General features: G+C 43.7%; 1 protein-coding gene across 21 annotated transcripts in view; it reads right to left on the reverse strand.

Moving 5' to 3' along the window:
* Nucleotides 1-3,144: 3,144 nt before the first annotated feature.
* The window catches only part of macf1a (microtubule actin crosslinking factor 1a), a 235,242-nt gene continuing 214,078 nt past the window's right edge, over nt 3,145-24,308 (reverse strand). For 9 of the 21 annotated variants that reach the window (XM_065470403.1, XM_065470404.1, XM_065470405.1 and 6 more), the window contains 30 exons: nt 23,569-23,795; nt 23,320-23,442; nt 23,083-23,184; nt 22,740-22,841; nt 22,407-22,580; nt 22,113-22,268; nt 21,779-21,976; nt 21,378-21,506; nt 20,417-20,599; nt 20,175-20,330; nt 19,844-20,050; nt 19,551-19,670; nt 19,281-19,450; nt 19,011-19,170; nt 18,729-18,923; nt 18,348-18,620; nt 18,072-18,260; nt 17,812-17,923; nt 17,525-17,682; nt 17,141-17,303; nt 16,896-17,050; nt 16,739-16,813; nt 14,398-14,415; nt 13,538-13,655; nt 11,734-11,796; nt 11,165-11,197; nt 8,966-9,183; nt 7,115-7,237; nt 6,360-6,468; nt 3,145-5,382 (listed from right to left, as the gene is read on the reverse strand). In XM_065470403.1, the coding sequence (XP_065326475.1) occupies nt 5,135-5,382; nt 6,360-6,468; nt 7,115-7,237; nt 8,966-9,183; nt 11,165-11,197; nt 11,734-11,796; nt 13,538-13,655; nt 14,398-14,415; nt 16,739-16,813; nt 16,896-17,050; nt 17,141-17,303; nt 17,525-17,682; nt 17,812-17,923; nt 18,072-18,260; nt 18,348-18,620; nt 18,729-18,923; nt 19,011-19,170; nt 19,281-19,450; nt 19,551-19,670; nt 19,844-20,050; nt 20,175-20,330; nt 20,417-20,599; nt 21,378-21,506; nt 21,779-21,976; nt 22,113-22,268; nt 22,407-22,580; nt 22,740-22,841; nt 23,083-23,184; nt 23,320-23,442; nt 23,569-23,795 (4,457 nt within the window). In that variant the 3' untranslated portion in view covers nt 3,145-5,134. The remainder of the gene's footprint in view (nt 5,383-6,359; nt 6,469-7,114; nt 7,238-8,965; nt 9,184-11,164; nt 11,198-11,733; nt 11,797-13,537; nt 13,656-14,397; nt 14,416-16,738; nt 16,814-16,895; nt 17,051-17,140; nt 17,304-17,524; nt 17,683-17,811; nt 17,924-18,071; nt 18,261-18,347; nt 18,621-18,728; nt 18,924-19,010; nt 19,171-19,280; nt 19,451-19,550; nt 19,671-19,843; nt 20,051-20,174; nt 20,331-20,416; nt 20,600-21,377; nt 21,507-21,778; nt 21,977-22,112; nt 22,269-22,406; nt 22,581-22,739; nt 22,842-23,082; nt 23,185-23,319; nt 23,443-23,568; nt 23,796-24,308) is intronic. The other 12 variants (XM_065470413.1, XM_065470410.1, XM_065470395.1 and 9 more) reach the window with 7 other exon arrangements.

The following is a 24,308-nucleotide window of genomic DNA, read 5'->3' on the forward strand; positions in this document are numbered from 1 at the left end:
GACAGAGTGAGCGAAGAGAGGTGGTGGTTGACAACACCAACTATCAGACACCCACCATACTGTCTTGAGATCATTTTCTGGACGATTCAGCCGCCACTCACATCTAGACCCACATGATCTTAGTAAGTCCCATGATGGCAGAGTGGGGAGTGTCTCACAAAGGCTTCAAGTTGAGACATCGTCACAAATTAAAAAGATTAAGCCTCTGAAAGGTTTACTTGGTTTATCTGGAAAGCATGAAGGGTGAACTCTAAAAAGATCTCAGCAAATATAGATGTATGGACCTATAATCCACGTTTACAGGCAAACCTTGCTGTTATACCCTCTGTTTCCACTGCATTTTATTTAAACTTGAATCAGTTCAGTTCACTTCTGTGAGTTGGATGAATGTTTCTTTTCCTCTGTTGCCAGTTTCAAAGCTCTAAAATCTCAAACATCGCTGTGTTATCTTGGCTCAGAATTAACGTCTAACATAAGTCTGCTTTTTTCTGAAGCTGCAGGTTTCCCGTTAACCTATTCATTAGTTCACAGAGCCTGCCGTGCAGCAGGCCTAATGCAAACACACTGTGTGCATGTGTGCGACTCTAAACCAAAAAGACTTGGAGGGAAGAAGTGACTCAAATATAGTAGTGAGGCTCAGGCCTGTGCCAGCTCGTGTTTGTGTACTCTTTGCTTCAAAGCGGCCTGGTACTTGCGGTCACTTTGAAAGGCATGAATAACACTGACCAAACCAAAGTGACCACGGTTCATTCTGTCCTGGCCGAAAGGGCGAGTCCCAAATGCCAGGAATTAACGCTCTGCCCCATTTTGTTTTCTTTTGCTCTTCACATCTGCAACGTTATGGAAGCCTCATCTGGAGAGATAAAGGGGAGGGGGAGAGGAGTGAGAGGAGATGAAGAGGCGGAGGTGAAAGAACAAACAGGGAGTTAAAGAGGAGAGAGAGGAAAAAAAATAAGTGCCCGAGTGCCCTCAAAACCATACAAACCCAGCATAAATGAAAAATGACATTCCTGCGAGACAGAAGTGGTGGAACAGAGCGAGGACTGTCATCAGAGGGAGCAGTCTGGGATGACAGATGGACTGCAGGGAGGACGGGCGTAGATGGATTGAGAGTGGACAGAAAATGAGAGGAGTGTGAGTGTGAGTGTACACACAGCTGCAGAGGGTGGACTCAGACCTCATCATCTCCGGTGGAACCACCAAATAAACAGGACGAAGTTATTTTCAAATCCTCCATCGCCGTCTCACACCGACACAAACTGGAGAGCTCGAACACGACAAGAAACACATCAGGACCGAGAGGAGGGAGCTCAGATTATTGAGATTACTTACTCCACCACCTCCTCCCCTGGGGTTAGCTCCTCATCGTGTACAGAAGAGACGATCCAGTCGGGCGTGCCCTTATCTGTAACAGCGTAATTACCTAAAAATGTCCGGTGTCTGCCTTAGTCTGTGGGCCGCTGTCTGCATGAGTGAGTGAGTGTGGGCACGCACATGCAAACCAGAGAAAGGGGAGACATAAAGGCCTTTTCCATTAATTCCTCTATAACTAGAAATCCTTAAATAAAAACTAATGATAACAAAAAAAACAAGGAAAACAAGCTGGAAACATCACTTTAAGACCTAAAAAAAGGTCAATGTACTCACAAAAATACCCCTAACTGACCAAATGATGCTACCCATCTCACAAAATCAGCAGACTTTCATTTTTAATATCATGTAAATGAAGAAATATTATCCATTTACTGAGTGCAGTTAGTTTTTTTTTAAATGGTCAATCATTCAGTGCAGGAGTATATGACTCTCTGGTCTTTGTGAGTTTGAATTTAGGTGGGCAGGGCTAGTTAAAGCCATGCATAAAAGCCACACGGCTTCCATTCTTGCAGTGCAGGGGTCTCAAACTTCAATGAGCTGTGAGCCACTGCTGGCACTGTCACCTCATTGGAGTGTTCATGTAGTACAAAAAGACCCCAAACAAACAAGAAAACTCCCACAAATATTTCCAAAAATCTAGTGTTTTGTTTTGTTTTGTTAATTTTTCAAATATTGTGTAACAAGACAAAACTGCAAACGTGAACCCATTTTCTTCTCTCACTCTTAACTAACTGAAGCTTTTCATTGAACTACTAAATAAACCAATTGGTACTCTTTCTGGCCAGACACGTGGCAGCACTTCTGCTATAATTTTGTTTGTATTTAACAAAATAAAAATGCAGACATAAGTGTACACGTTAGTTTTCGACTCTCTCACTGAATACGGCCAATCCCTCAACATGTTTGTGCTCTCTGCTCATGTTGCCTTCATATTAAATCATTTTTTTTACTTTTAAAGACTTTAACATTGCACTCAACAACACACAAATCCTCCCTGACAAAAAAAAAGTTACTTCTGGGGCCAAATTGCATTACATTTCTTCAGGTCAATATAAGGGCCGCAAGTGGCCCCTGGGCCACAAGTTTAAGACCCCTGCTGTAGTGTAAAGAGGTATTTTGGGAGCAAATTTAATAAACTGCCCGTTTACAGATCAAATGATCAGAGTACTCTTGTCCTTAACAACAGTATGGTTCTTATTTCTTTATGACCAGAGCTATGAGAGAGTCCTGGCACTCAAACATCCCAGCAGATTTGGTGCTAGCAGAATAACCTCCAACTAAAACCTTATTTTGGGGCAGCTTTTAAATCAGGTTTGTTCAGTGATCATAAACGTGAAACCTTTATGTACGGATGATCATTAAAATTAAAGTTACTTTAGATGTTTAATGCTTTGAATAAGTGAACACACACATATTAGTGTTGCTTGTAGGACTTTGGATAAGATTTAAATACCTCGTAGAGATCAGGAAACACCTTTAAAGGTGTTTTGTGTAGTTATTGCGTTAGAACACACGGAGAATTTTCTATGATTTATGATTTTGCTGTAAATTTCAGACTTTGCAAAGTCATCTGTTGATGCACATGAGCCACATGTTTGATGCCCCTGACCTGGTGCATAAAATAATCAGGGCTTCAGTTCAGGTTGGAGTTGTTGGGACCGGTGAACCCTTGGTTATATTAATAATAACTAATAAGTTGTGGGTGCTTCAGCTCGTTCACACATCAAACTCGGCTGCTCTTACACACACAGACACAAAAGACAAGAGCTCTTACTGCAAGCATAATTTTAATACAAAAACAGAACAAAAAAATTGTTTATAATTTTAGTTTTTTTTTGTTGTTTTAATTTTACACAAGTGACTCGTAGTAACACCCCTCCCCTCCCTCCATGTTCTTATCACACAGAGTAGCACAGCATCAAAAGGTGGTGGACTCGTCTCCCGATCCCTCCCTCCCCCCTCAGAGAGACAATAAATAAATAAAAATCACCTTAAGATGTCTTCTTCTTCTTTCTTATTGTAAATTCATTAGTTTTCATAAACTTCATCTCTTACACCGAGATAACACAGAGACAAACTCGAGCCCCGCCAAAGACGGAGCATTTGGAAAAAAAAAAAAAGCCTAGAAGAAGAGACGCTGGGGAGGGACACGAGGGAGGACGCCCGCTCTCATTGGTCCGCTCAGCCCAGGTCCCCTGTCATTCATATTTGTAGTTCTCTCTACACATGAAGGGCAACCCCCTTTGGTCGTGGTCAGGAAAACTGTTGTCATTAGCTTTAAAGAAAATGTAACAAAAAGGCTGCCACTAGAATCAGCGACCTAGTGAATGATGTCATGTTACAACAGAGTAGAAACACACTTTACACACAGATCACGTCGAAACAGCGGAGTGGGCATCTTCTCGGTACAAAAAAAGAAAAAGAGAAAAAAACTTTCACCATAATACTAAATCACTCTCTGCCAACGGTGATATGACGTGAAAAATAAATAGATCTTTCTCTCAAGCTAGAAAACAAAACTGGATTATAAATTAACCAGAAAACAACGAGAAGAAAAAAAACCAAAAAGACATTCGCAAATTAAACTTTTGCATACAGTGACTCAAGTCATTGACCTTTATTCTTTCCTATAAGAAAGACACACGCGACACACACGTGCACACACCTTTTGAGTTTGAGAGTGCGCGTATGTGCTGCTGGGCTGCAGAGGAAGAGACAATTAGTGCATGCTGGTTGTCGGACTCTGCGAACGCGCTCGTTTACGTCGGGTTACGCATGTCGTGTATTGTCAGTAATGTGCTGTTAGTTGAGTGTGTCGCCATAAAAATAGTCCTCTCTATTGCCAGTTTGTGATTTCTTTTTTCTGTGTGTGTGTCGGATTGTTACGCAGACATGTGACAAAACCGCCGAGACGCACACCCGCGAGGCCCGTCTTAACGTTCCAGCGGTCGGGAGGAGTCGGCTCTGCGGCGTTTGAGTGTGTGAGAGTTTGCCCTCAGCTGCAGCAGCGCCACCGCCGATCCTCCGAGTCTGAGGTTGGCCGCTGTGGGAGCCAGACAGCGTTTCCCGCCTCCGTAGATCTGCTGAGGTGACTCTTTTTCTCGCCAACCAACGCAGGGGAAGCGACATGGCAGTCGTTGCATATTTTCTTTTTTAACTCATCGCTGAGGCATCTGGCCCACAAGCCAAAATAATAACCCACAAATTCCTTCTTCTTTTTTTTTTTTTCCTGAATGCCACTTGAGCTTTTTTTGTTTTTGTAGCTGTGGCGGCGGCGGTGGTGGCGGCGTGTCCCACTCCCTGCACCGGCTCTGTGTTAAAATGTGTGTTTGTGTGTCTGATCGGGACAGGAGTTTGTAACACAAAGTAAGGCAGCATCACATCGGGTCGGTCTGTGTTTGGTTCCTCGCTGGTGGGGAACTTCTGAAAGACGAAGCAGGAGACTGGAAGGCAAACTGGGGTCGCTTCTTAAAGGGGAACAGTCTTTTTTTTTTTTCACCCCACAGACTCTGGCCTGAGACCACCAGACCAGAATCTTCTCCTCTTGTGCAGGTTTTCAGTTGGCTGGGGAAAGAACGAGACGGAGATTCACTCAGCTCATCCACCTCCTTCTTTCTCCTGGAAAGTATCAGTCATAGTGCACACATTCTAGACAAGCCCTATGGATGGATGCTCAGAGTGACGCTGGTACACCCAAAATGGCAGATAATAGTGGCCCACCCACTGCGAGTTCCTCCAGTTTCTCTGTGGGTGGGTGGGTTTATTTCTTCGCAGACCCCGGGGTTTTTGGGCTGGGGGTCTTCTTGGAGATGGTGGGGATCTTGGAGGGTTTGGCCCCACTGCCCGGTCGTCGCGGGGTATCTGAAGTGTCGGAGCAGACGGACCGAGCGTCCTGGAGCTCTGATGCGTCTGAGGCGTCGCTGCCACGGCGACTGCTGGCCCTGCTGCCGGCTCGGCTGCCGGCTCGGCTGGTGGGACCGCTGGCTGTGGACCCCCCTCGCTTGGGATCTAACAGGAGAAAAGAGGGAAGCAAGAGAAAAAAAACAGTAAAAATGTGCTGACAAAAGCAGAGCATGCATTTGTGCAGATTCACATTTAGTTTGCAGCACTGTGGCTGTGGAGGCTGCCATGTCTGTGGGTTGGCCGAGACCACAGACTGCATATACAAGATAGACGCAGCCTCTTTGATGTCACCCAGTGGTTTGTCAATCTTCTTTGAGCTTCAACCTCAGCTGTCATCATCTTGGCTTTTTGTGGGGTCAGAGCACCCATATTTGTACGAAAGGGCAGACTGCTGCAGACTGTTGGCTAACAGTAGCTAGCCTGGTTGGTAAGCTTAATTTATGGACTAAACAGACACCCAATAATGAATCTTAACAAGCAAATAAAATACTAGTATTTCACTCTCAGTAATAACCTGTGCACAAACCTTTTGGAGATGGCCTATTAGTGCAATTAAGCTATTATTATTTGAAATATAACCGCGTTAAAATGCTGCAGAACTTACCGAAACAATTAGTCTACTACAACATCAACAGGTGAGTTCACAACATAAATCACTCAGTGAAGAGCTGCCATGAAGGGGAAAACTATGACACATGTTTCTTTCTGCTGTAACGCTGGACATTGTAACTCTGGAGTGTATGGAGGCTAACTCACTTCGGGGGACGGCCTCCAAGTGGCCGTTAGAGGAACTGCAGTTTTTGGCACTTTCATGTTTTAGTCTCAGACGTTGACACTAATTTATGAGTAGAACTGAATTCAGTTATCCGAGAGTAAATAAAGTAAAGAAGTAGGAATTTTAAAACCTGCCCTGCATGCAAGGAGAGAAGCCCCACCCACTTTACAATTAAACCTCCTTCTGGTAAGTCTTAGCAGGGACAGGGGCTTACTTTGAACTGTGAGTCATGCAAAGCTAATCTAGTAGAGTTAGTGAATAAAAATATAGAGCTTGCAATTAGCAGGTCTTCCTGCTGGTGTCTCACCCGTCCGCGATGGTTTACTGGTGTGCGTCGTTCCACCGTTCTCCCCGGTTAGCGAGCCTCGGCTCGAGTGGAAGGTCGGCCTCTTTAACTTGGACCCAGATGGCGCCCCCTGCAGGAGCACATGGCAGACGTCAGCTGAGGATAATTTCATTGTTATCACTTTAGACACACACACAGACACACACAGGGAATTTAACACAACATATCACATCCACATGGACATGAACAAAAACAGATCTACAAATAAATAATAAACAACACAAAGCAACGTGTTAAACACAAAAACACCAACATATGAACACTATATTAAACACTACTATTAATTGTGAAGGTATGTGTTTATAAAACTATGTGACCACATGAAACTATATGGAATAAATCTGCTGATTAGTCCTTTAATTTTTTTCTTTATTATTGGCTCTTTTTTTAATACCAAGGATATCTCATCAACTTGCTTTTACTTAATCAAGAGTTAAAAGCCACAAAATATTAAATGTAATGTCATTTCAGTTAAAGAAATGAAGCGAGTCAGCTGAGAAATGATAAATAAATGCACTAAACTGTGCAGGTTTTATCCTTATTCTCCTATTTTGATACAAAAAAACAAAAAAATTCAAGCAAAGCTCAAAATCACCCCAGCCAAAGTAAAGCTTCCCATGTGAGAGCACCTGCAAGTGTGCATTAGTGCATTAGCGCGTTCAGTGGAGTGGGGTTGGGTGGGGCAGGGGAGTTGGTTGGGTGGGTGGGTGTGTTACCTCGTGCCCAGGAGTGGTGTGGCTGTGACCGAGATCTGGGCAGCAGTGGCACTTGGTTGGCGTTGGAGTTTTACTGTGTGCCAGCCAGGGCTTGGCATAGTCACGCGAGTGAGTATGGGACGACTGAAGGGAGGAAGGGAAGCAAGGAAGGAAGGAAGGGTGGAGGAGAGCAAAGCAGCATAGGGAAGAAGCAAATGAAGGAGGGGGTGTGGGGAGGTGGTGTGGGGGCATTGGATGGACAGTTCAGCGCAGCAGATTAATGTGTAAGAGTGGATCATTCATTTTTTTTTCCATAAAGAGAGACCCCATCAATGCAGGAAGGACACGTTTGCAGCGAGGTTAGCAGGGTTGAATAAGAGGAACGTGGGGAAAAGGCAAAAAGATGAAAGAAAAAAGAACAAAACATAAAATTTCACAGTTAGGGATGCGGTGATTTCTGACAACAACAACAGGAGGATGACAACAAATGAACTATGTTACAAAGCATAAAAACACACAGTTACAAATGTGCACCACCTCACACACACACAGCGTTCACATGACAAACAGAAACATCACTGACATCAGATGACGACACTAAGAAATAACAATGGTCTGTTTGTCCTGACAATGAGGTTGTTTCTATTTAACAAACACTCCAACACACAACAGAAGATGAGCATGAAAGACTGTGTGTGTGTGTGTGTGTGTGTGTGTGTGTGTGTGTGTGTGCTACAAAAATCATAACTTTAATCTAGAATACGTGTTTTCTATCTTCCAGTAAAGGAATATTACACCAGTTTAAGATTTTTGCAAAAGCCAGATAGCATCCTTTTTTACAAGTCTTTGCATTTTTTCCCCCTTTTTCAAATCCTGGTACCTGAGCATTTCTAAATTTTTCCAGATATAGACTGTAAGAGGCTGAGGTGGTCTGGCGGTGTAAAAACATGGAACCATGTCTCTAGGGAAGGGGTCGGGGAACTCCAGGCCTCAAGGCCCAATGTCCTGCAGGTTTTAGATGCGTCCTTGATCACAGCTTGAACACAGCTGATTTAAAATACCTCCTCAACATGTCTTGAAGTTCTCCAGAGGCCGATAATGAACTAATCATTTGATTCAGGTGTGTTGACACAGGAGGATATTTAAAACCTGGAGGACACGGCCCTTGAGGCCTGGAGTTCCCCACCCCTGCTCTAGGGGGAGACTCCTTGAAAAACTGGCCTTGCAAAGGCCGACCAGCCATCTCTGAAAAATTTGAAAGCATAAATTTTGGACTTTCCTATTGACAAAGAGCTCCCCCTTTCATATTACACCAAAGTTATTAAGTAATATATAGCAAAAAAAAAGTGAAAAAAAAAGCTCCTGATTTTTCACTTTAATATTTTTGTTTTTCTTGACATTCCCTAACTAGAATAAAACAGGTGGTTAAAGTAGGGCATGCTTTAAGGCGTGTCTGACAGTGTTCCTTGATTTCTCAGTAAGATCAACGCTACGTTTATTACGTCTGAAAACTGACTTCATACTGCCAAGGCTATCTTTTATATCTTTAGGTCGAGGGCACTTGCTACACTTCATGCAGAATGTTCGCTTTTAAGTAACAAGCACATTTCAGCATGTGCAGTGGGAGGATTCAAGGCTTTTAATGTTTTGGGTAGATAACTTGATCAAGTAATAGTAAGTTTTATTTCCTATCATAGTATCAGATGTGTGTTTAACCATATTTTCTAGTATTTTGAATATTACTTAAAAGTGTTATAAAACCAACTTTTAAACCACAATTAGTTCTAAATTTACTGTAAATGTTTATTACTCAGTGCTTATATCCCTGCTCTGTCATTAATGCTGTGTAATGACTCGAGGGAAAAATCTTACCCTGGATGATGCAGAGGCCGTCGGGGTGGCCGGGGCAGAGGGAGCAGAGGGGAGGGAAGCGCCGCTGTGGGAGGCCGAGGAAGAGGAGCGGGTGGGCGAGGCGTTCCGAGAGCCCGGCTTGGAGCGACGGCCCCGGGACCGGAAGGCGGCCAGACCCTGAGACGCTCCTTCAGGAAGGATGAACTTCTCCCTTAGCTCCAGGTTGGTCCGACCTCGAGCTGGACATAAAGAGACGGACAGGGAAGGGAACAATGAGTCTGAGTTTGAGTCGGCTCGGAGGTTTCCTCCAGCAGGGGGCGGCAGAGGGAGCGAGCAGAGTGAGGGAGAAAGTCAGTGCTTCCTTGGCTGCAGACGTCAGAGTCGGTGCATGTTTCTTTGAGAGTGCGCGTGAGCAGAGCAGGTGTTTGGCCGGGTGGGGTTTCGGGGACTGAGGGACTGTTAAGTGCACTTCGGCTGAGTCATTTTTAAGGTGGGAGGCGAGCGAGGGGCGTGTTTCGTTTGATTGCAAAGGTGGGAGCAAATTAATTACTGCGATACGCAATGAAAGTCAGCTAGTCATCGACACTGGTGGACACGAGTTCGGAGACACGATGCCATTGCTTCAGAGAAAGACTATAAAACTTGGTGGTTATTTCAAACTTATTTTCCTTTATTGTAAATAACTTCTTGAGGCCCACCTGCAGTACTGTTCTCACCCAGCAGGGGGCCACATTGCAAATCGGTTTGATACATCATTTATTAAATAAAGGGAAACTATTAATATTGTTGGAAATGTAATTTTTATGCCAAAAAAATTAAACTGAATAAACAGGTAGTTTAATTGTGTGGCTAAGAAGCAGGCCAGCACGCATGCTTCGTAACACGTGCATGAACAAACTTTACAGGTACTGACAGCAGCCCACTGGCTGCTTCCTGATGCTGTAAACAGAGAAATAAGACTGATAGACTATTCTATAGATCACATATAAAAGTGAAAAGACTCCTCCTTAAATAACTCCTTAAGCAACAGCACGTGTCTCTGCTCTCATAATCTGCAAACTGTGACTGAGCGCCACACTTTCGTTGCGTATCTGCTTAAAATCGTCTGAGCGCGCTGGAAGCAAAGTGCAGCTGCTCTTATGTTGTTTGTCAACAAGATTTTCTCAAGTAGTTTTTCACTTCTTGCTGCAAAGGAGCATCTCAGCTCTGCTGTATACACACAGATTGTGTATAAATACATGTGGGGGTCATGCCTGGTTTATGCTTAGCAGGAGAGAACCCAGAGATTCAGGGTTTCTCCCGTCTTCAAAAAACACTCAGCGGCATTCTTGGACAAAAAGTGGTGCAGCAGCCCCAGCAGACAACAGCAAGCCTGGAGAAGCCAGCCACAAAAAGAGAGAGTGGAGAGACCGAGGACAACGGGAGGGTTCAAGAGAGAACAAATAAATACAGAAAGAAAGAGAGAGGGAGCGAAGACACAGATTCAGAGTGGAGGAGAAATGGAGTGAAAGAAAAGAGTGGAAAAAAATCTTAAAAAGAAGAAGGAGGAGAGGAGGGCTGCAGCTAGCTCGTCCCGAGCAACTGAATAGCAAGGCCAGTCAATTAAACGGGTGCACCCTGTAATTATGTCCCCCCTCAAAGCCAGCCAGCCAGGTGCACCCTGTAATTGTCTCCCACCAACCAGCCATCACATTTAAAGGAGCCGCGTTGGAAAGCCAGCGTTATTAGAAACCCAGGCTGGCCACGCCCAGGTCTAAGACACCAATATTTTTCTCCTACAAATCAAGAGTTTTTACGTTCTTCTCTACGAAGCAGACAAAAGAGCAGCTCTGTCTTTACTTAGTACTCATAGTGGCCGGTATATTGTTTTCTGTGTTTATTCATTTTGTTTCACACACGCTCTCTTCTTGTCTCAATAATGTCTTATTTACGGATTTACTTTGTAAAAATCACCAAACCTTGAGTTACATCTAAAGACCAGGGGGTTGGCCAAATCCTGCTTTTTACTGTGAGTGAGGAAAGCATGACGCAAACATGTGCCACACAGACGGGACTGACATGAATGCCTTTAACGCACAAACCTGACCACGGTTATAAAGAGTACACACACACGCGTACACACACACATATATAGACACACACAGAGGACAGCTGTGGTTAAAGATGGAGACGAATGGATGGATGGATGGTGAGCGAGAGACAGAGAGGAAGTGTAGATACCTCGGCAGCAGAAATAGCCAGGAGTGACTGTCACTAAGAGACACAAGAGACAACGTGAAATAACTGCATGCTGGAAGTGGAATGAAGAAAGTCTCTTACACACACACAAACAAACAAACAAACAATCCTAAGACTGTTTAACCAGTCAGTTAAAAACCAGCTTTAGATACACACGAGCCCTAAACACACACAAACACACACACAGCTGAACTCTTGGGGTCCGGACGAGTGTCGGAGACCCCTGAAAGGTGTTGGAAAAAGGGAACAGATCAGGATTTCAGGGCTGGAGCCAGCAGCAACAGTAGGGGAGGAACAGTGGGGAGACATAATGTTAGTCAGGTGATCACAGTCAGCAAGGCACAGCAACAAGGCCAAACCACCAAACCAAGGAAGAAGAAGAGAAAGGGGAGGTGGTAGAACGATAAAGATAAGAGCAACAAAAAAAGAATGAAGAAGAAGAGAAAAAAGAAAGGTGGAAGCCCAGGGGAACAAAAACAATCAAAAACAAACCAGACGGAGGAAATACAGGCGGCTAAGAGAAAGCGTGAGAGATAGAGGAGAAATCCAACCTATACGAGATGAGATGGAGCTACTCGAATCGGAGCGGAGAATCTTTATTCCTGGATGTTGCACTGAGAAAAGAGAAAAAAGGGAGAGAGGGAAAAAAGAAAGGGAGGGAATAAAGAGAAACTGAGGATCATGCACCATGCAATACTACGTTTTTTATTTAAGAAAGAATGAACAGAGAGAGGCCCGGGGAGAGGACGGGCTGTGTGTATACAGAAATAAAACATGTGACGAGATAAGATGATGATGAAGGAGTCCTTTGGGATCGACAGAGGATGGGCTCGGAGGGAAATGACAGATTGGGGAAGAGAGATGGAGACAGAGAGAGAGAGAGAAACACCACTCCGAGGAGCACAACAATTACACCGACGTCACTGGAAGAAAACACTGGAGAGAAAAATGAGACGGTGCAGCGCTTCACTGCATCACCTGCTGACAGAAAAACTAAAGAAACTTGAGTCGGTTTGTGTGTTTTGTCCTTTATTTCGTGTTTTTTCTCCGTGTGCGTTCAGCCACTTGTGTTCGGAGTTGTAAACATGTTGAGAAACATCTTTGAGGGTTTGTTTGCTTTGGTGTGATGGTGTCTAAGTGCTTGTGCCTGACTGATATATACCACTGGATATTTTTTCTCAAGATGGTGCCCCATTCATTTAAAAAAGCATCTTAGTCCCCATAAATGGCTTCAAGTTTTAATGATGAGGCTTTTTAAAAGATCCTTTTCAGACCTAAAGGCTACAACTAAAGCTAAACTAAAGAGAACTGATACTTAGTAGTAATAAAACTGCATAAATGATCTAATCACATTTTAAAAGGTTTTTAAAAAATGAAAAAAATATATGTAAAAGCAGTTAGAATCATGAGATAAAATAAATTGTCAACTAAACCTGACAGACAAATGACTAAAAGAGATAAAAGTATGAATATAAAGTTGGAAAATGTTAGCTAATCATAATGGAAGTTTAAACTGTTGCTTAAACATAACAGATAAACATTTGAAAAAGAATTATATTAAAAAACTAATTAACACATGTGGTTAGCAGTTAACTGTTAAGAGATGAACAGTTACAAAAAGATTTAAGTATGAATGAGAAGCTGGAAAATATCAGCTTAGTATGAGCTAACAGTTTACTAATGCTAATGCTAGCTAAAGCTACGAGTAAGAAGTTAATAATTAGTAACTTGAAAGTTATAGTTAATGGTTTGAGTTAGCTTAAAATATATAAGAATCAAAAATTGTATTAATTACAACTGACAAGTTTCTAGATAAAATCAGGAATAAAAAGTTATAAAAATCATTAGCTAAAAGCACGATTTGCAGTTAAAATTCTTAGCCACAAAGCTAAAGTATAGATAGTGTTTTAAAAGTTTTAGCTAAAAATAAAATGTTGAAAATCGTCACTACACATAATGAAAAGTTGTTCAGTAGAGTGCTAACTGAAAGTTAATCATATAAATTTAAGAGTTTGCCAAAGCAAATTCTGATTATAAAAGCTAAGAATAAGATGTATGCTGAAAACAAAGCAGATCTAATTTAAGTTTAAATGAGGTGAAAATGTATTGTCAGAATTATTTCCAGTGATTTGTAGTTTGTTGTATATACTAATCAATATAATTATTTTTCACTGCCAATTATTTACTTTTTATTATTTATTTTTACTTTTTTCCAATCAAAAATGCATGTGTCAAATTGAAATTGTGCTGATATGCCTAAAAAAGCCCCAACATGATCCAGGCTCGTGTGTGTGTGTCTGTGTGTATAAATGAGAGGAGGTTAGGTTGTTCTGTTTGTGTGTCCACTTTGCTCACCTCTGCATGGATCGTTCTTGACCAAAAACTCATCTAGAGCCATCCAACCTCCTCCGACTCTCACCATCACCGTGCTGCGCAAAATCCTCACCAAACGCAGCTGTTGAGAGTCTCCAAACTGGGGCAGGTGAAATAAAAACGGAGGGAAGAAGGGCCAAAAAGAGTGGAAACAGAAGAGGGAATCAGGAAAAAAAAGATTAATGAGTAAAAACAACCATTTGGTTTCTAAAGATTTACAACCATCACACCAAGAAGCCCAAGTACCAAATCTGAGCATCGTTTCTACTCCATGCACTGACAGAAAAACCATGCACTGACAGAAGTTACAGATCTCAGCCCAGTTCACCCAGCCACTCATATCCACGCATCGTCACACACAATATAAATCAGTCATGTATTTATATTCAGTCTTTGAAGTTTTCTAACATGTTATTGTTTTTCAAACCGCCCAGCGAAGCCGACCTCCAAGCGATACCAGCACAGAAGGAATTTTCTGGATCTCTCTCCAAGCAGCTTGATTTGTTTCCCAGCTTCAGTCCCAAGCACACTATATATCACCGAACCACTAATTACCCCTTCAGCCATGTCACTGTCGCCAGCTTCGCATTGTGCAATTTGTCACTCTCAACACCAAACAAATCACAGCAGAAACACGAGCGGACGGCGAAACCCGCTTACACGTTGCAAAGCCACAAAGGAGTGCTTCTTCCTTGAAAACGTAAAATTAAATAAATACAGATTTACTGTATCATAACGGTATTTTCTTCAAGTATACGGAAACAGGAAGCGGTGCACTCCTTCAGTGGAGAACGGGGAAGCAGCTTTCACACGTCCACTAGCAGCAGCGGACGTAACTTTACCTGGTTTCCGAGGAAGAACTACAATAAATCCAGAAGACACGGAGCAGAGGAAGACAAAGGGAAAAGAAAGAGAGAATGAAACAACAAATACCGACAACTTGAATCTGTGATGTATGAAAGGACACCGTTTATCTGTGTACAGTGTTTTCGGAAAACTCAAACTTGGGCTCACAATTAGTGGTGAAAGCAAAAAGAAGCCGTGTGTGGCAGTTACGTCAGCGATGTGAAAATGGGTGACGATGAAGTCGAGACAGGAGATGGAGTCAAAGACAGAGAAGAAAAGAGAAGCCAGACACACAGAGGAGCAGAGAGACAAACACTGTGACGATTAGTATCCCCAGCGTCCTGCAGTCTGACGCTGGATGTCATTACCCACTGGGTAATGATGGAGTGGACACAAACTGTAGCAGTGGTAGTGATGGCCGATCCAGGAAATGCTGCTGAAAACTGTCAGAGCTGAGGTCTGCTGTATAATGCTGCACAGACACACACAGACTGCTGCCGTCTGCCACGTTGTGTGAAGTTCAGTCTACAGATAACGCAAATGCACTCACATTTATATGACTTTCTAGTCTTACTGACCAAGCAGCTTACATTGCAAGCCACATTTAACCATAGAGCGCCTCATCTACTTCATAACTACAGCCAATTTAAATTCATCAATAGCCAGTGCTAACCCCTACACCAACGTCCTGAGAATTTTCCTAAAAGGTGCAGTAACAAGGCACCTCCTCTGTAGTTAGATTTTGGATTAAAATTAAATATATTCAGTCATTTTTCACTTAATCTGTTCATGTTGGTCCCGTTTTTTGGTGACCCGTACAGTTAGGTTCACATCTACTCCTCTATTTTGAGCTTTTACCTGTATGGCATAACCAAAAGCAGTGGTCCCCAACCCCCAGACTGGTACCGGTCCATGAGTCGTTTGGTACCGGGCCACAAGAGTTGAGGCTCGGGTGTGAAATTTATGGTTTTCAGGGTTTTTATCGTTATTTTTTTAATCGTCTTTATCGTTAACTCTGTTTCCCTGGGTCTTTTCCTGAGTGTTATGAATAAATGTTCTTTTTTTGGGTACCGGTACTGGTTTTATTTTGTTGTATTTATCTGTGACACCGCTGCCCAAAAGGAAACTACGAGGCCAAAAAGCTTGTAGGAGACTTTATTTGGGTTAGGATTTTATTTTAGTTACAAGCCAAGCAAGCATAGTTTCTGAATCTAGAAGAAATTACTGTTTAAACTGAGTTCTTACAGGTATTTTTGCTTTTTGGTTCAATAAGGTTTTACTGTGTTTATGCCAAGAAAACACATATTCCACATAAGAAGGCAGATTTTAACCAGGTTACTGGTGATCTATGAATGTAAAGGTTTATAAAAAAAGATTCATGCATGCTTGGCTACACTGGGTGTACCAAAATACTGGCTGTTACCTCCAAAAGGGTAAATGATTACAATACAGCCAATGATCTCCCACAGGACAGTCTTTAAAGTCATTCATCTTTATGGCGTTCATAAAAACAAATACAGGAGAACACTTTGGCTCCGGGTCCATATCAGCGGTTCTCAGACACTGAATAAACTTTAATCCTCACGACCCATAATTTAAATATCCTCAACAATTTTAAAAAATGTATTTCAGTGACATAAAATACAGAACGACATTATCAAAAACTCTGTTAACTAGTTTTAGATTCACTCCACATTTTTCCTGCAGAGAACCAGGTTTTACAGTCCAACAGTAATTCAGTTACTGTTTCTAATTCCCACCCTGCTGTGTGTATCTGTGCTGTCGCATTTACAGGATTATTAATGCTTTGTGATGAAAAAGACAGCCATCCGCAGTTGTTATAAACATGTTCTATCGATGTTATGACATATTATGACAGAGACAGTGTAAACACTTAAATACACCATGATTATCATGATGTGAGATGGACACGCGTGCGTGAAATGCTGTGAAGTTAAGTTGAGAAGTTAATGAAGTGCAGTCACAGCCAGTAATGAATAATGAACCAATCAGAACCGGGTCAAATGGGATTCACGGGTAAATCTTAGCAGTCATGCTTAGATTTCTACATGCTTCTCGTTCGCTTCACATTACTTAAAATAATCTTTGTTTAAACATTGATTTTGGGTGCTGTCACACTGATTCTAGTGTTTGGTGTAAATTTGAACCTGAGTGTTTGCACCTCAAAAGGTCGCATACTGCTGCACAATCAAAGTAAATCCCCTTTGACCCAGTTTTTTAAAATAATTCCTGTTAAAAATATCTTTTTTCCAAAAGTTATTTTTTGAATCTTTATTTTATCTCTAACAGTAGATCGATAAATAAAGCTGAACTTACCCGGTATTTGTTCTCGCCTATCTGCTCCACCTGGAACCTCTTGGCACATTTACACTGGGCTACCTGCCGCGTCACCTGCACAAAAACAGACCAGACGTCAATAACTGACGTTTTGAGCTAAATTTATAGCGAGACATTTTTCTAAGCTTCCTCTTACCTCATCCTCGATCTTATCGGCGTCAGTGGTCGGCCTGTAGGCATCCTTGTTGGGGTGCAGAGCAGCAACAAACTCGTAGTAGTCTATGTAACCGTCTCCATCCCTGTCAAAGATGTCTGCCACGGCCGTCATCTCCAGCTTACTGGTTGGAAATTCTGAGGATATTAGATATGATATTTACCGTCTTTGAAATATAAAACAAAACAACAATATAAACACAAAACAAAACCCCTGCAGCTTCGTACTCGAGGCCAAGATGCCGTCGATGAACTCCTGCCGTGTGATCTTTCCATCCTGGTCTTTGTCGATGCGTCTGAAGAAATCCATGACGCGGGACTTCTTGTGGTTCATCCAGCGCATGTACTTCTTCCTCCACACGTCAAAGTCAAAGTTGGCAAACTCTTTGAGCTGAAAATGGACAACAACGGCATTAATTAGGATTCAAAGTACACAACAGATGCAAATTAGCTTAAGCTAACGCTGCTACAAAGCATTGAATGGCAATATTTATGTTAATGCTCTGCACGGTCCCTTTTCAAATAAAATTAATTAACAACAATAATAAAAAAATACATAAAGTGTAATGTTTAGTGAGTGTGGGTAGCTTTGCTTGACCAAATTGAGTGTACCTCCTCCAGCCTGTCCAGAGCATCATTGAGTTTGCGCTGCCGGTCGAGAGCTAGCAGCCACACCTGCTGCCACCTGGCACACAGCTGGTTGAGTCGTGGGTTTCCCCCAGAAACCTGCATGGCCGCCTGCTGCTGTTGCTGCTGCTGCTGGTGTTTTCCTGCAGGGAACAGGTAAAGCTAAACGAAACGCCACCTGCACCTTTCGACCACATGCACTAGCGTCAATGTGAAACAGACGTGGGAGATGATAATATTTGTTTGCTGAGAGGTAAACACAGGAGACTTACGTGCGCCTCTCCTCTCCGCCAGGCTGCTGGGAGGCTCGGCTGGCTTTCTTTTGTAGGTTTTTGTCACTTTGTCGACATCCGGCTGCTTCCTCGTCATCTCCTCCATAAACATCTGAGTACAGCAAACAGCAACAGACAGTAACTCAAATGTGCGTCCAAACACAGTCAGTCTTAGAGTGTAATACATTAAAATACTACGTCTGCGAGTTTAGTAAAAAGACAAACAACTGATGAGTCACTGAGGCCACTGAAGGACCCACCTGATGCTCTGTGATGAGGTTTTTGAGTTGTGGGATGTCCTGAGGCAGTGGCTCTGTGTCTCTTTGGACCAGTGTAGTCTCAGCCCACTGTAGCCATGACAGGAGCTCCTCCAGCAGGTTGGCATTGTTGAGCACTTCGGTCAGAGCCGTTTCCAGCCGCTGCTCGTGCTGTTTAGCCCAAGTCAGCACCTGCAGATTGGAAACGGTTATTAATTAGTCAGAAATCTCAACAACAAAGCAATACTTGTGACAAAAATTGATTTATTTCTTCATCACCTCCTCAAAGCGTGCCCTGATGATAGTGATCCAGTGTTTGATGGTGGTGATGGAGTCGGGGTGACACACGGTCAGGATGCCCTCTCCCATGCCAGCAGCCTTGTTCACGTCAGTCCTCTTCTCCTCCACTGTGCCCATGAAGTCCCGGTGTGTGTGCAGCAGCGCCTGCAGAGTCTCCGCCTCTTCGGGGAGGACGCCGCGGAAACGAAGCGTCTGCTCCGCCTCTGAGAGCCACTCCAGGAGCAGCTGCACCGCTGTGCGAAACTCCTCCGCCTGACAGGAACACAGAGCTTTTTTTATGGATCTGCGATTGTCTGATTACAGAAAAATGTGGAGAAAAGTTTGACAGCTTGAAAGCAGCTGTGCAGCCGCCTCTCTGACCTGTTTGAGCGCCTGCTGCAGGCGCGTCTGCTTGGTGACTGATAGGGCGCAAACTGTGTCCCAGCGGTTGCTGAGCTCCTGAAGCTGAACTTTGACCCACGCTGTGTCATCGCGGCCGGTCTCCATCAGGTCACGGGCCGAACGCTTCAGAGCCTGAACGCTGCTGGTTCTCTTCCCCAGTTCTTTTTGGAAAGCCTGTAAGTGGGAAAGTTACCAGTCATGAGTGAACATAGCACACATATTCACATAGCAGTATAGTTCTGCTTGTTCTAATATACACACCTTATGCGAGTCCATGAGGTTGGACACCAAATCCAGGTCCCCGTGGACGGGCTGGTCTTCTGCTAGCTGAGGCTCCACTCGGTACAGCCAGTCCACCAAAGCCTGAAGAGCTTCAGCAAACTGACCAGAGAACAGCAGAGCCTCCTCCAGCTTGTGTTGTCTTAAAGGAGAAAAGAAGATGACAGCTGTTACTCAACAGATTTTATTTTTCACAGTAATGCTGTCTGGTGAAGCCGGGCACACCAGTTTCAGTGTTCATCTTCTCATTACCTCTCCACGCTCTTGCCGCAGACGGTGTCCCATTTGTCACGAACTTCTCCCAAAAGGTTATCCAGTTTCTGCGTGTCTGCAGGCAGCTGAGCTTTGTCCCTCATGGCCTTCCCCGACCTCACCGTGGTGTCGTAGACGGGCTGTTTTGACCCCAGTGCTTTCTGAAACTCCTGGAGAGGCGGAAAAATGATGGGAGAGAAAATAAATTGTAGCAGGAAATGGAGCAGTACAGAAAACTGAATATTTGATGATGCATTTCTCTTCTTGTACCTTGTGCTTTGTCAGCTGTACTTTGATCTTATCCGGCTCGTTGGAGATCTCCAGCTCTGAGTCCAGTCTTTTCTCGGCTTCTTCTAGCCAGTCTGTCAGCTTCCTCCAGGCCTCGTGGAACTAAAGAAAACAATTTGATGAAACTTGTTTTAATGCACTTTTTTCTGAAGTTTTAGTCAAAGTCAAAATAAGAGAGAAAACCACAGTGCTGAAACAATCCTCAGACTGACACAAAAGTTTAAATAGTCTTCATGTAGTCACAACCAAACCATCTTTAAAGAGCCTGTTTCTACCTGTTTGGCTCTTTTGCGGGCCTCATCCAGGTGTCGGCCTCGGTCCAGTGACCTCTGGACCAGTTTGTCCCAGCGGGCCTGGACGCTGAGCAGCAGGTTCTTGATGAGAACCACGTCCTGCTTCAGGCTGGCAAAGCGAAGCTGAGAGCCGGCCTTCTCCAGAGCCAGGACCTGCTCTCTGTGGGTGTTCACCTCATTGACAAAGACCTGGACAGACACAAAGGGTGGAAAGAGTTACACGCAATGCAAACAGCATGTTTATGACAATATCGAGAAACAAACAGGATCTGAAAAGTAAGCGATCTAACATAAGTATTTTTAATGTTGCTACCTTGTGCTCATCAATCTGGAAGAGGACGGTGTCCAGTATGAGGCTGGGGGGCTGGGCCATGTTCAGGGTCTGTTCAGCCTGGGTCAGCCAGTTGATGGTGTCCTGCAGAGAAGTCTGAAAACCCGTGGCCAAAGAAACGGCCTCGTCCAGTTTTGCCTGGAAAGTTTCGAGAGTTCAGAGTTAACGAAAGAGCTGCAGAGCACATGAGCAAAACAAAGAGAAGTTTATTCATAAAGATTTACCCTGCGGTCGTCCATCTTGGTGTTGAGGCTGCCCCACTTGTTCTGCAGCATGGCCAGGTTCTGCTGGGTCTGGGTGGTACCAGGTCCTGCTTCTTCTCCTCCACGAGCCAGCAGCATGGACTCTCCCTGATCCAGCAGGCGATTGTACTGCTCTGCCCGTTGAGTCACCTGGGCTTGGAGCTCCTGCAGACAGCGAGAGCACAAACAGAAGATGATGAAAAGGTGAGCTTCATCGTGTCTAACAGGCCGTTGTAGAACAATACAACCTATTAAACTTTTATAGCTTCCATATGCCAAGTGTCTCTCTGTGTGAAATGAAGAGTGTGTTTGTAAGTCGATACTCTGCAGCTGCACAAAATTTGGAGTCAAAGCACTCCAGCACTGTTACAGAATCCTGTCCTAACACTGAATTAGATATGTGCAGAAGACTTTTTTGCAACATTTGTTTGTGATCTGCGATAGGAAAGCATTCCTCAGCTGCAGTAACAGCAACTATAACTAATGCACACGTGCATAATGTCACACAAACCCTAAACTGCTTCCTCTACACATGAATGTTTTTAGCAGTTAATTATTTTGTTCACAGAGGCACCAAAAATACTCCAACATGTGGGGCGCAAAACACTTCAGAAACATGCAAGAGAGACTTAAATGGTGTAAATTGGCAACGCTGATAAATTCTAACAATTCAGTCATGCGGCAGATTGAATTCAGCTAGTTTCACTTTGGTTTTTATTACAATGACGTGGATTTTATGGTCCAATCTCAATATCTGATAGCATGATATACACGTCACATAGACATCCCAGTCTATACTTCAATGTTTATTTATTTTTTATTCTATAAAGTATTTTTTTTCCCGTTTTTCAGAGTTATAACACCAATGTGTCTAACCACTGTGGGCTGTGACGTGTGCCTGTGTATTGTCCCTGATGCTGTGAGTATGAAGGTGTAACGTTACCATGTGTTGTTGTAACTGCTCCCTGGCGGTTTCAGGGAGACCGCCTGTTGGCTTGGCGGCAGACAGCTGGCTCTCGGTCCTCCTCAGCCACTGGAGGAACTCCTCCAACTCCCCATGGAAACCTTCAGCCTACAAAGACACCAGTGAGACACCGACAAGCATGAACAAGTTGAACCTAAACTGAAAATCATGTCATGAAACAATCATATAGACCTATTATGATGAAATTAATGACAGAGCATCACAATCAACACTTCACGACCATTCAGATGATATAAGATCTACATCTAGCTCAAAAACAATCTAAACAATCACTATGAAAAATATATTTTGTTAATTACCAGTCAAGTTAAATCTAGCTAAACCAAGCACAGATTTAATTTTCTGCTTCTTTGCAGTACCTGCTGCAGGGCGGCCTCCAGCAGCTTTTGTCGCTCCTGGGTTTTGAGCAGTAGACTCTCCCAGCTCTGGTTGAGCTGATCGAGCTGATCCCTCAGGTTGCCTGCCTCATCGCCAGGAGAGGACTCCAGCAGCTCAGCGGCAGCATTGTTCACAGTGTCCACTGTGGCATGATGGGACAGCACATCATTACGTAAAACCTGGAAAGGAAAGAGGAAGAAAGATTCGAATACTGGGATGGAAAAATATACGCATAAGTGCTCTTCAGAAAGGTTAATTCACAGAGTTAAAACTGATTACAGAGATACACTTCCTGCAGGTAATAATAGGACATACATGGTGTTTAGCCAGCTCAATTTCGATGGCCTTGGGGTCAGAGCTGACGGGTCGCTGTGTGTCCAGAGTGGTGTGTGTGTGGGTCAGCCAGGCCTGCAACTCGGACAAGGCATGCTGGAACTGACCCAGAGCCAGCAGGGCAGCCTCCAGTTTGTGCTGTGGTAGAAGAAAGACAGTCAAATACACGCAATTCTACAGGATACCAACAAAATCACCGGCTTCCTCGGGAGAAACAGAAGAGCTGAGACGAAGAACAAATTTCAGATTTTAAATGTTAAGATGTGCTTTCATCACCTGTCGTTGGGTGATTTTATCCCCCAGGTTTTCCCACAGGTGTCGGAGTTCGGTCAGCGGCTCCTGGATCATGTCTCTGTCTGTCTGGTCTGATACTTTCTTTAACAGCAGCTCCCCCTGGTGGCTCAGCTTCTCCATATCAATCTGCTGCTGGTAAACCTCCACCTTGTACTGCTGCTCAAGTCAGTGGAGGCGCAAGTAGAAGAGCGAGGTGCGAAATAAGACAGAGAACAGCTTGTTGTTAGGCACTGATATACATCTGACTTTAAAAAGACTTTGTAAGATATCTAGATTTTATACACAACTAGTGAAAAATCCAACTATCATTCCAACCTTAAGCTCCTCAATCTGTTGTTTGACAGTTCCCAGGTCAGTTCCCACAGTTGACATTTCACACAGCTTGATCACTGCGTTGTCCAGATAGTCAAACATGGACTGGAAAAATTACACAGAAATTATTCCAACAATAATCCACGGGAACGTCCTGATCGCCACAGTTAAACTGGTACAAAAACAACTGAACTTTATATGGTAGCTTCTTTATTTCACTCCAACATCTGCAGAGGCAGTCAACTCTACTTAATCCTTGGAAGAAAACAATAATAGCATCTAAATCTTACACTGCCACCATGCAGAAATGCGCTGCTGTACAGCTGTATCAAGAAAGGGCACAAACCTGCAGTGCATCCTGATACTGAACTGAGGCAGTCATGGCTTCCTCCAGTCTCTCCATCCTCTCTCTCCATGTTCGGTTCAGTCCCTCCCAAGCAGCATTCATCTGAGAGAGCGATAAAAAGAGTCACAATGTAGTAAAACGTTTCAGAAGGAAATGGTCACTTTTTCACAACAACGTGATCCTGGTTTAAGAATCAGATATACTTTATTAATCCCAGAGGAAATTGTGATTTCTAACCTCATCTATGGTCTTCTTGACTTCAGGCTTCTCAGTTTCTCCACAAGCGAAGATGAGGTCAGCTCCGAGGGTCCTGACAAACTCCAGCTCTTCCCTCAGGCCGTCCGTCTCTGCCTTGATGGCCTAGCACATGCACAGAGGGACATCATAATGACTCGTTTAGCATAAAAATGTTGAGGACAAAGACAAAAACAAACATTTCAGCTGTTGATGAACTCTTTTGTCTTCATGTTTCTGCCTCCTCCATACCTCAGCAGCCTCAATCTGTTGTTTGATGAGCGATGGGTCCACTCCGGGATCCTCCAGGTCTTTCACGATATCTTGGGAGTCTCGGAGCGTGCTCAGTAGCGCCGCTACGTCGGCCCAGAATTTCCCAGCCAGGTCCAAGACATCGTTGAGTTTCCCCTCTCTCTCTTCAGCACGCTGCCGGATCTCATCCCATAGAGAGCGCAGGCGGAGGAGGCGGGAACGGACAGCTGCATGAAAACAGGAAAAGAGGATAGTGACATTTTAAAGAGGTTCATACAGAAACGCTGCTGGCCAGACTGGGAAACACTTCTTAGGTCACACAATGCAGTCTGGTATCAGTTTCATATGTCATATTAGTTTGGATTCTGACATCTCATGTACTGCACTGGTATGTTTGGTCCATTCACTCCCACTACCAGTGCACAGTGATGCCTTTCATGTTGAGGAGGGCTGCAGGGCATCAAAGCACAAAGGCCAACACAACAAAGATGTGCGTGTTCTGTCTCACAATGTGCTGAGCAGAACCTCACTGCTGGTTCTCCTCTTTTCCTTTTCTTTTTAAGATTTGATGAGGTTTGCAAACTGACATGGTGACAATTAGAGACTCACTCTCTTCAGCTAGTGAACTTACTGGACTGGAGCCCACAATAAGATTGTAATGGTTTTCACAAAGATTACAGAAGCCTCTCTGTTCTGAACCACTCCGAATTTTGATGCCCTGTACTCTTAGACAGGGAAAT

Source organism: Pelmatolapia mariae, linkage group LG22 (assembly GCF_036321145.2).
Source record: "Pelmatolapia mariae isolate MD_Pm_ZW linkage group LG22, Pm_UMD_F_2, whole genome shotgun sequence".
NCBI classification, from domain to species: domain Eukaryota; kingdom Metazoa; phylum Chordata; class Actinopteri; order Cichliformes; family Cichlidae; genus Pelmatolapia; species Pelmatolapia mariae.